At 31.8% G+C, this 12,059-nt stretch overlaps 1 protein-coding gene across 1 annotated transcript; it reads left to right on the forward strand.

The window, feature by feature from the left end:
• The first annotated feature begins 631 nt into the window (after positions 1-631).
• LOC107871090 (60S ribosomal protein L35a-3) lies at positions 632-9,153 on the forward strand. The gene is made up of 5 exons (XM_016717886.2): positions 632-757; positions 901-936; positions 1,362-1,590; positions 1,681-1,723; positions 8,918-9,153. The coding sequence occupies exons 1-4, from the start codon at positions 726-728 to the stop codon at positions 1,720-1,722; spliced, it is 339 nt and encodes a 112-aa protein (XP_016573372.1). The 5' UTR covers positions 632-725; the 3' UTR covers position 1,723; positions 8,918-9,153.
• The last annotated feature ends 2,906 nt before the right edge of the window (positions 9,154-12,059 follow it).

Genomic DNA, 12,059 nt, shown 5'->3' on the forward strand with positions numbered 1-12,059 from the left:
CACATATATGTCTATGTGCTTTATTGTCTCATAATGTAGGTGCCAGTTATAGCCTATATATCAGAATCAGACAGTTGCAGCTTCCAACCGACATGTGATGAGTTCTCATATTTCGGGGATTCCAGTCAGTTGTAGTTCCTGTACTTTATTTTGATTATTTATGTGTATTGATTAATGGTGGTTGGAGGCATGTCCCAGTTATGTATAGTCAGTATAGTAGAGACTTCATAGATAGTCAGTCGGAGTCATGAAATGTAAATTCCAGTTCTCTCTTCAGTTTTATCGGGTTGTAAGCTTTATCAATATTATATTTATCCAGATTATGTCATGATTATGTTTCCGCATAACAAATTTAGCTATTTTATATATTTTAATTCAGTTGCTCAAGCAGTATGTCAGTTCATGGGTTAGTTTGAGATCACTTGTGGTTTCAAGTACCGTGTTATGACTAGGGGTAGTCTCGAGTCGTGACATAAGCTCCAAACACTCGAGATTTATGTTATTGCCCTTATAAAATTCAATTTCTTCGTGGAACTTGTACCTACATGTCAATACCCCTCCTTCTTTTCAATCCGGCCCAAATCAGTCAAGCCCAATGAATTATAAAACTGGACCTCAAGCCCATCTTTCCTTCACTAAATACTACTGCCCAACCCAATAATATAAATTCCTCTCTTTAGGGTTTTAAGCTTCTTCCTCAATTTACACCTCCAAAGTTGCCAAAAATGGTGAAGGGACGCCAAGGAGAACGTGTAAGGTATAAAAAGAATCTTCGTCAATTTGCAGCTTCATAAAATTTGGTTATAATATCACATTTTTACTTCCACTTTATTCATTTTTCATAAAAATTTTGTTATAATATCACATATTTACTTCCAATTTATTCATTTTTTCATACAGACTGTACACTAGAGGAACAGTTCTCGGATACAAGCGGTAACGTAACCATAAACTCAATTTGTTGTTATTTTCTAATTTTAAACTGAAATGAGTAGTTTGAATAGATTGTATGACTGTACGTAATAAATAAATAATTTAATTGCAGCTGCTTAATTTGATGTATTTATTTTTTAATTTTAAACTGAAGTGAGTAGTCTAAATAGAGTGCATGTAAATAAATAATTTAATTTCAGCTGATTAATTTGATATATTTATTTTATAATTTTAAACCGAAATGAGTAGTCTGAGTTGAGTGTATGTAATATAAATAAATAATTTAATTTCAGCTGATTAATTTGATGTATTTATTTTTTAATGTTAAACTGAAATGAGTAGTCAGAATAGAGTGTATGTAATATAAATAAATAATTGAATTGCAGCTGATTAATTTGATGTATGTATTTTATAATTTTGTGAATTAGGTCGAAGTCGAATCAGTATCCGAACACGTCATTGATTCAAATTGAAGGAGTGAATACTAAGGAGGAAGTTGATTGGTATTTAGGGAAGCGTATGGCGTATATATACAAGGCCAAAACTAAGAAGAATAACTCACATTATCGATGTATTTGGGGTAAAGTTTGTAGGCCTCATGGAAATAGCGGTGTTGTTAGAGCTAAATTCAAGTCCAATTTGCCACCGAAATCTATGGTTAGTACATTTCGACTTAGGATCATAATTGGTATATTTTTCTTTGTATAGGAAATTTTGTGTATTTATTATATTCTTCTACTTGTGTAGGGAGCTAAGGTTAGAGTTTTCATGTACCCGAGCAACATATAAGGTACCGTATTTTGGTTAATTTTTTATTTTTTGTATGTTATGGTCTATAGTTATTAATGTGTTATATGTTTTTCTACATTTTGCATGGCTTTCCTGTAAATTTCTATGGCCCACATAATTAATTTATTTGCTGGTTTAATAATAATTGAATAAGTTAAATCCTTAATCTGTATGGGAAAGTTACCTAGTAGCTGACTAATCTGTTAGTAGGATAATTACCGACTCCTAGTAAGATAATTACCGACTGTTAATAGATAATTATTATATCCACTTTTCACGTTGATGGAACGTGAAAATATAAATGACTATTCCCTATTATAAAAGGGGTCCTCTCTCTGCCAAAAGAAGAATAGGCTCTATCAAACTCTATTTTAAAACGTAAGGTTAAGAAAGAGAAACAATATTCTGCTTTGTGCTTCCGCTGATCTCAGTCAAGAAAGCTATGGAGAATTCTGGTATGTTTCTTGACTGACTTTTAAATTATTAAAGCATGGTATGTGAAAATCATTAAGTTCTACGTTCCTAAATAATTGCTAGGATTATATATATATATATATATATATATATAAGAATGTTCAAGTTTATATAATCCGTTATATGCTTATATGTGGTATCAGAGCGCAAGGTTTAAGAACTAGTGATTTTCCATCAAAATTAATGTTTCTTCTAATTGTTTGAACCCTAATTAGGTTTGTGAGGAATTTCACAATTACCAGAATAATGAAATTTTGATAAATTATGATTTATGGGTCTATAAAGAAACTGAATAGCGTATGTTTTAATTGTTTGTAGTAGTATGCTTATTGGAATTGAATTCATTGGAAAGTATAATTGTTAGTATGGTGATAATAATTAAAATTCCGTGACGCATTGTTAATTCCTAAAGAATGAAATGCTTAATTTATGGGACTGAATATTGCAGTAGATTAAGAATGCTTAATTGTTGGCCCTCCATAGATTTGGTATATTATATTATAACTCTGTGGCAATTTCATAGTTGTATAGCATGCTTTTATCACATGATGCCAATAGCCGTAGTAGTTGTTATTATTACAGAGACTTGAGCATGACATGTAGTCCATGGACTGCTATAGGTGGGTAGCCATGTCACTAAAGCTACTGAAGACTGGTAAAACATGACAAAAATATTTCATTCACAGATTTCAATTTACGGACTGCTCATTGTTTAATAAAATAAAGCATAACCTTTATTATGTTTGTCTTTGTTAATTTCGTATTCAATAATAAAATTTATTGTTTATTAATGTGACTTGGAATTATATATATAAAGATTCGTTAATCACCAAAGTGGTCGAATCTTTATGAAAATAATCCCAAAATAAAGATTAAAATTTAAATTAATTATCCATTAATTTTGATGCTTATAAATGATGTACCAATTATGGGTAAATTAAAATTTTTGTTATAAGACATTTGTGGATCACCCAAAGGTTGATTGTTTGTTCGTATAACCAATAAATATTAAAGAGATAATTTTGATGTATCGTGAGTTTTATTTATTTATCCAAAGATAATAAATATTATTAATTGGTGCATTAAATATTATCGATTTGTGTTAAATACATTTTAAGCATCATTATGTTTAAAGTTGTATTTTGATGTTTCGTCCAAAGGAGAACATCAATATACATTTAAGTAAATTATTTCTGAATTTGATAATGTGTTTAAACTCGTCACTCAAAGTATTAACAAATGAGCATGTTCTACTTGTAGCACTTGCCCTTCATTCACACTCTGCATCTGTTACGACTTTTAATGGACTTAACTTTTCAAATTAGTGCGAACATATCAAATTCCATCTTGGGGTTTTAGATCTTGATGTTGCATTTTACTCTGAAAAGCCAACTGATCAAATTCCATCTTGGGGTTTTAGATCTTGATGTTGCACTTTACTCTGAAAAGCCAATTGCTATTACTGAAGCTAGCAGTGATGAAGAAAAGTCCTATTATAAGCACTGGGATCGTTCTAACAGATTAGGCTTAATGTTCATGCGAATGAATATTGCGGGCAACATTAAGATTACTCTTCCCAAAGCTGAAAGTGCAAAAGAGCTTCTGAAACTTGTGGAAGAGTCTTCCCAAACTGCTGATAAGTCTCTTGCTGGGACACTAATGGGTACTTTGACCACCATGAAGTTTGATGGTTCGCGTACTATGCATGAGCATGTCATTGAAATGACAAATATAGCAGCAAAACTTAAGTCATTGGGAATGGAAGTGGAACAGAATTTCCTTGTGCAGTTCATCATCAACTCATTACCGTCTGAGTATGGTCCTTTCTAAATGAACTACAACACCATGAAAGACAAATTGGAACGTGCATGAATTGCATGGTGTGCTAGTTCAAGAGGAAATAAGGCTGAAGAATTAAGGAACCCACTCCATTAACTTTGTAAATCGTCAAGGAGCTGAAAAGAAAGAAAAAAAACATGGTAAGGGACAACAGAAGCAACTTAATGTTAATGAATCCTTATCTCAAGTACGTAAGAAAGGAAACAAGAATGGGAAGTGTCATTTCTGTGGAAAATCTGGACACTTTCAGAAAGATTGCCTGAAACGTAAGGCATGAAACGTAAGGCATGGTTTGAGAAGAAAAGTAAGTCTTGTGCTTTTACATGTCTCGAATCAAATTTAACTGAAGTTCCTTGTAATACTTGGTGGATTGACTATGGTTGTACTGTTCATGTTTCTAATACTATGCAGGGATTCCTTACAATCCAAACTATAAACAAGAATGAAAGATTTGTTTACATGGGGAATAGAGTGAAGGCTCTAGTTGAAGCTGTTGGGACTTATCGTCTTATTCTCGATACTGGATGTCACTTAGATTTACTAGAAACTTTTTATGTTCCTTCTCTTTCGAGAAATTTAGTTTCTTTGTCTAAGTTGGATAAGACTGGATATTTTTAATTTTGGTGATGGATGTTTTAGTTTGTTTAAACATAGTTATATCATTGGTACTGGTACTCTTTGCTATAATTTATACAAACTGAATCTTGATAATCTGTTTGTCGAAACACTCTTAACTCTGCATCATAATGTTGGAACCAAAAGAAGTTTGGTGAATGAACAATCTGCTTACTTGTGGCATAAACGTTTAGGTCACATATTTAAAGAAAGGCTGGAAAGATTAGTTAAGAATGAAATTCTTCTAGATTTAGATTTTACTGACCTTAATATTTGTGTAGATTGTAACCCTCAAGGGTTGGCCTGGTGGGAATTGGCTTGAGCTTTGGGGTGCTCCTTTTCAAGGTCTCAAGTTCGATACTCACTGGGTGCAAACAATTTTTGAGGGCCATCGGACTAAGTGAAACCCTGAATTACCCATGGTGCACTTGCGGGAAACTCCTTGCCGAGGGCCTGTACACCCCCGGGATTAGTCGAGGCTCGAAGAGTCTCGAACACCCGGTGCAAGTTAAAAAAAAATAAAAAATTTGTGTAGATTGTATTAAAGGAAAACAAATAAAACACACAAAGAAAGGAGCCACAAGAAGCACACAGTTTCTTGAAATTATACACACTGATATATGTGGTCTTTTTGATATCACATCTTTCAATAAAGAAAAATATTTTATCACTTTTATTGATGACTTTTCACGATATGGATATATCTATTTGTTGCATGAAAAATCTCAAGCGATTAATGCCTTAGAGGTATTTATTACTGAGGTTGAAAGACAACTAGATAGAAAGGTGAAAATAATCTGGTCTGATAGAGATGGTGAATATTATGGAAGATATGATGAACATGGACAACACCCAGATCCATTTGCTAAATTCCTCGAAAAGCGTGGCATATGTGCTCAATACACAATGCCTGGCACACCACAACAAAATGGTGTGGAAGAAAGGCGTAATCGTATATTAATGGATATGGTTAGGAGTATGTTAAGTAATTCATCTTTACCTCCTTCTTTATGGATGTATACTTTAAGGACTGCCGTTTACTTGCTAAACAGGGTTCCTAGTAAAGCAGTTCCAAAGACACTTTTTGAACTGTGGACTGGTAGAAGTTAGAGTATACAATCCACAAGAAAAGAAACTGGATTCAAGAACAATCAGTGGCTTCTTCATTGGTTATCCAGAAAAATCAAGAGGTACAGATTTTACTGTCACTAATCATAGTACGAGAATAGTTGAAACTGGAAACGCTAGATTCATTGAGAATGACGAAGTTAGTGGGAGTAAAGAACCACGTAATGTGGAAATTAAAGAGGTTAGGGTGCAAATTCCTCTACTCTGTACTTCTTTTAAATTTGTTGTTCTTGAAGCTGTTGCACAACAAAGTAATCAACAAGAACAGCAAATTAATGCTCCTACTAATGAATCCATAATTGATGAATCTGTAGTAGATGAACCAAAAGAAGTAGCATCAAGAAGATCTCAAAGACAAAGAAGATTTGCTATTTCTGATGATTATTTGGTATATCTACATGAGTCAGAAACTGACTTGGGAATTGATGATGATCCAGTTTTATTTTCACAAGCCATTGAAAGTAATAATCCTGATAAATGGATAAATGCTATGAAAGATGAGTTAAAATCTATGGAACAACATGAAGTTTGGGACCTTGTTGAATTACCCGAAGGTTGCAAAAGAGTTGGGTGTAAATGGGTCTTTAAGACCAAACGCGACTCAACTGGCAACATCGAACGTCACAAGGCCAGACTTGTTGCCAAAGGTTTCACTTAAAAGGATGGCATTGATTATAAAGAGACGTTTTCATCTGTCTCTAGAAAAAATTCACTCAGAATTATAATAGCCTTGGTAGCTCATTATGACTTGGGAGCCACATCAAATGGATGTGAAAACAGCCTTTCTGAATGGAAATTTGGAGGAAGAAGTTTATATGAATCAACCTGAGGGGTTTTCTATTAAAGGAAAAGAACACATGGTGTGTAAGCTTAAGAAGTCAATATACGGACTTAAGCAAGCTTCCTGACAATGGTATCTTAAGTCTAATGAAACGATTGTCACCTTTGGATTTAAAGAAAACACTGTTGATTGATGTATATATCTGAAGGTCAGTGGGAGTAAGTTTATTATGTTAGTCTTGTATGTTGATGACATTTTGCTTGCTACTAATGACCTTGGTTTGTTGCATGATACCAAGAAATATCTCTCTAACAACTTTGAAATGAAAGATATGGGTGAGGCATCCTATGTGATTGGAATAGAAATATTTCGAGGTAGATCACAAGGATTGTTGGGATTGTCTCAGAAAACCTATATTAATAAAGTATTAGAGAGATTTAGAATGGAAAAGTGCTCATCAAGTCCCGTTTCAATTCAGAAAGGAGATAAGTTTTGTCTCAATCAATGTCCAAAGAATGACTTGGAACGAAAGCAAATGAAAGATATTCCTTATGCATCAATAGTTGGGAGTCTTATGTATGCCCAAACATGTACAAGATCAGACATCAGTTTTGCTGTTGGAATGCTGGGTTGATATCAAAGTAATCCTGGAATGGATCACTGGAAGGCTGCAAAGAAAGTGTTGCGATACTTACAAGGAACGAAAGATCATATGCTCACTCATGGAAGATCTGATCATCTAGATGTGGTTGGATATTCAGATTCAGATTATGCTGGTTGTGTGGATACAAGAAAATCCACATTTGGATATTTGTTTCTGTTAGGTGGAGGAGCAATATCTTGGAAGAGTGCGAAGCAGTCTGTTATAGTTGCACCCACTATGTAAGCTGAGTTTGTGGCATGCTTTGAGGCCACAGTCCAGGCTAATTGGCTGCGGAATTTTATTTCAGGACTTGGACTAGTCGACAATACAGCCAAGCCGCTGAAAATTTATTGTGATAATACTATCGCAGTTTTTTTCTCTAAAAATGATAAGTATTCGAAAGGTGCTAAGCATAAACATAAAGTGTCAATTGAACATATTAACACTAAGCTTATGGTTGTTGATCCTTTGACGAAAGGATTACCGCCCAAAACATTTGTTGAATATGTTGAAAGGATTGGTCTTATTGATAGCAATGATTGATTTTATGTAAAGACTTTATTATGTTTATGTAAAATAATGGCGTTATAATTTGTCTAAGTATTTGTAGAAGTTGCGTGGATTGCCGTTCTATAGTACATAGATTAATGAATAAAGGATCGTTTAGTGTGTAGGGCTGGTAAAGTAGTGATTTTTATAATCGGTCTAAGTATTTGTAGAAGATGATTGGATTTCCCTGCTATAGGACAAAAACTAATGAATAAAGGAGCGTATAGTGAGTGAATGGGTGAAATGATGGTTTTATAATTGGTCTAAGTATTTGTAGAAGTTGCATAATTTTGGATTGACTCTAACCATTTGATCCTAGGACAATTAGGGGCATTTGTTATGAGGGAGGGGATAAACAAAGTTATCCCAAGGGAAAACTTATCCCATCATTATAGTGTAAATAGTGGGATAAGTAATCTCGGGATTATCTAATACTCCTAACCAAATACAGGATAAAATAATCCTGCATTGTATCTCGGTTTTATTATCCCTTATCCCTCGTATCACACAAGCCCTTACGGTATTAAACAATGTGTTTGTAAAGTGAAAGTTCAATCACTGACATTGTCATCAAACCAGATGGGTCAATGCCACAAACTCCACCCCCAAAAACCGCTTTTGTCTGTGCTTACACTATTTACTCAATGTTTGTGGGTACTAAACTACGATAACACTCATGCTATGCCAATCACTTTGCTGTTGCGGATTATCTATAGGGCCTTTATTGTCATACTTTCCAACAAAATATTGTGTGGACTCCCATCCCTTCAAGTAGCACACAGGAAAATATGCACAGAAGCTTTAAACAGATAATCAGTTTTGATCCTCTGTTTGGACATTGTGGAAAGTGGGAAGGTGTGTTCTAGCAGGGGTGTTCTTGAATTGTTATAGATGTAATATGACCTTGAAATTGTTTTCACCGTCATCTTTCTGGCACATGTAGTGTTTGAACGTTGGAAAAGTAGTATGTTGTTGTGATATCAATCTATCATTATTAGATATTCTAACCTGTTCTAAAGGTCCTGCTATTGCCTCAATATGTTTCTGTAGAATCAGTTTGTTAACTTGATGTTGTGTTGGTGTGATTGCTATTGACAATTACCTTCCTATATACTACCTGTTGATATTTTTTGAAGTTGACTGATTTTTCGTATTTACTCTTGCAGCCAAGGTCGATGCTTGCTTGGACACCCTACTTTTGTCTTATCTTTAGCAATTAAGGATTTGAATATTTAAAAGTTAGTTGGACATAACTTGTTTTTGGGCTCTATGGAGTTTGACATTTTTAGTCTATTTGTTTTGTATTGGGAAAAACAGCAATGAGTGAAACATCTGATTAGACGATGTCTAATTTTCTTCTTGGAGTTTCTACATATATTTATATATCTAGCAAGTTTCTTAATTGTTTTTTTTTTCCAAATGAATGAATGGCTTCCTCATCTTAATTGTTATGCTGATTGGACTTAAGGTAAGTTCCAGATTGTTTTGAAAAGTTTTCATTGCGGTTCATGGGGAGCTGACTTATCGTTGCCACAAATGTGACGACCTGTTACACAATTAGCTATTTTGCTTACCATTACATCGCCTGAGTTTTGATCAGAAAAGTATTCAAGCAGCAGATAGCTTAAGTTTATTCTTGATAACAAGTTGGAAGTGTGCAACTTTGAATAGAAACCTGAGAGGAATTTTAGGATTATGTACATCCTGTTACACAAAGGTTAATGTAAGGTTTATGTACATCCTAACTTCTCCAAGTTTTCACTTGTGGAATTATATTGGATATGTTATTGTAGTACGGACATGCATGATGCTACGATGGTTAAATAACGTAGTGTTTTAAGGCATCTTACGTTAATTTTATGAATGTCAGCGATATGCAATAAGTGTTCATGTACTTAGATAGGCAACACAATCACAAATTTAGTATGGATTTAATATATGTTATTTTTTCTATCTTAATTTATTTGACATAGATGAAATGTAAACATATCTTGTACGGATTCAGTATATATTATTTTTCCTATCTTAATTTATTTGACATAGATGTAATGTAAAGAGTCACTTAATTTTTAAGTTGTTAGTTATTGTGATTTATAGTACTTTTTACGCCATTTCAAATGATATATGTTATTTATTCCCTTTGTCTCAACTAATGTAGCACAGATGAAATTATGAGAGTCAAATCAAAATTTTCATATGATTTGTCTATTTTTAAGTTGTTAATTATTGTGATTAATAGCAGATTTACGTAATTTTTAAATAATTGATGTTATTTCTTCGGTCTCAATTTATGTGGTGCAAATAAAATTTCGACAAACAATATGTTTTATGACACTTCTTTTTCATAATTTGCTTAGTGATATTTTCTTTAACAAAAAAAAAGAGAATAGTGTTTAACATTGTTTTACAAGTACCTGATGGTTTCAAAGGTGTTGCAACACAAGAAATATTTATATCAAGTGGGCTCACATTTTAGGAAAATATAAGTAACTAGTATACGTACTCGTGCAATGCATGGATAATATTAAATATAATTTTTAATTTAACTGCTTTATATTGTAATGTTTCGTCCGAACATGTTAAATGATATTATCTTTAAAATAATTTAACTATTATATTATTTCTTAATAAAATCCGAAAAGAAACAAAAAATCTAGTCCCACCTACTTCTACCATCCACACTAACACCCCCCCCCCCCCCCCCAACTCAACCCCTCACGCCTCTACCTCATTTAATCCTCCACCTCTAACCAAATCTATATGTAAAAATAATTATATAATTATAAAAAAAAAGATTAGAATTTATATTTTTTATTATTATATTATTTATTATATAAAAATATTAGATTATTAATATTCCCCCACCACTCCTCCCATCCTCATTTTAAACTAAACTTATATGAGTAAAAACAATTCTGCAATTGGAAATTTTTTTTTTTATATTTTTTCTCAAGTATATTGTATACAATTTATGTATTTTAAGAATTGACAAATTTAACATTTAAAATTATCAATTAGTAGTAAAATGTTTTCATTTACATAATCGAATATATTTATTTTAGCATATTTTTTATTATATTATATCGAGTACGTAATCAATTTTTATTATATCACATTAACATAAATTAAATTGATTATAATATATTATAAATAATTGTTAATATTTAAATTACAACTAATATCGAATACCTAATCACAATTTCAATTATTTTAGATGTTTTAATATGAAAATTCCATTAATTTATTGCATTAAAACTAATAAAATATAAACATAAAATAATTGTTAGTTTTGTTGATGTACGTTTACCTTTTTATTTTTATTAAATTAAGATATGCAATTACATTCTTTATCTTTCATTTCAATTTTTTTTCTCTGTCAACCCAACAACTAAGTACACTGAATTCAAAAAGTTTTGTCTATCAATTTCATTTCAAATACTAAAAATATTTAACTGTCTCAATTACAAAATTTCTAATTTCAAATTTTAAATTTCACCATTTTAAAATTTAAAAACTCAGCACATACAACTTTTTAACTTCTTTTAAATTTTCCTTCTTTATTTTACTGTTCATAATTTTTTCATTGTTTGATTTAAGTATTTTATTTTACTTATAATATCTTTCAAATTAATTCAATTAAAACATTTTATACCACTTTCAAAAACACTAGCATCGCTAAAACTCACATCCACACCGCACGTCATATTTATTTTCAACTTAAAAATCCAACACATACAACTTTTTAACTTCTTTTAAATTCTCCTTCTTTATTTTATTGTTCATAATTTTTTTATTATTTGATTTAAGTATTTTATTTTACTTATTATTATTATTAATTCAATTAAAATATTTTATACCACTTTCAAAAACACAAACATCACTAAATCCCACATCCACACTGCACACCATATATTTTAAAAAAATATATATATATTTTTTCCTACCCTCAAACCCCACTTACATCCACCACCCCACCTAAACCCATACCCTCCCCCTCCCCCTACCTATTCTTCCACCTACAACCCCCTACCCTCTCTCTCTCCTGCATCACTGTATATGTTGCTCTATTTTTATGTATTTTTATATTATTTTGTGTTAGATATTAAATAATTTTAAAATAATATTTTTTAAAATTTTAATATAGCATGTTGTTGTTATAGTATCAAACACAAGCAAATAAGTACTTAAAAATTTATTTTCCTAGAAAAATAAAAAATATTTTTCTCTTTATCGAACACACTCATAAAACTGTTGAAAGGACTTAGTGAAAAAATGTAAGAATTTATTTATTCAAGATAATGATATAAC

Source organism: Capsicum annuum, chromosome 5 (assembly GCF_002878395.1).
Source record: "Capsicum annuum cultivar UCD-10X-F1 chromosome 5, UCD10Xv1.1, whole genome shotgun sequence".
NCBI lineage: Eukaryota > Viridiplantae > Streptophyta > Magnoliopsida > Solanales > Solanaceae > Capsicum > Capsicum annuum.

Excerpts from the sequence above, each read along its gene's own strand:
- LOC107871090 (XM_016717886.2), top strand. The coding sequence starts at position 726 with ATGGTGAAGGGACGCCAAGGAGAACGTGTAAG. Across the intron at positions 758-900 it reads CGCCAAGGAGAACGTGTAAG|ACTGTACACTAGAGGAACAG; the intron begins GTATAAAAAGAA and ends TTTTTCATACAG. Across the intron at positions 1,591-1,680 it reads ATTTGCCACCGAAATCTATG|GGAGCTAAGGTTAGAGTTTT; the intron begins GTTAGTACATTT and ends CTACTTGTGTAG.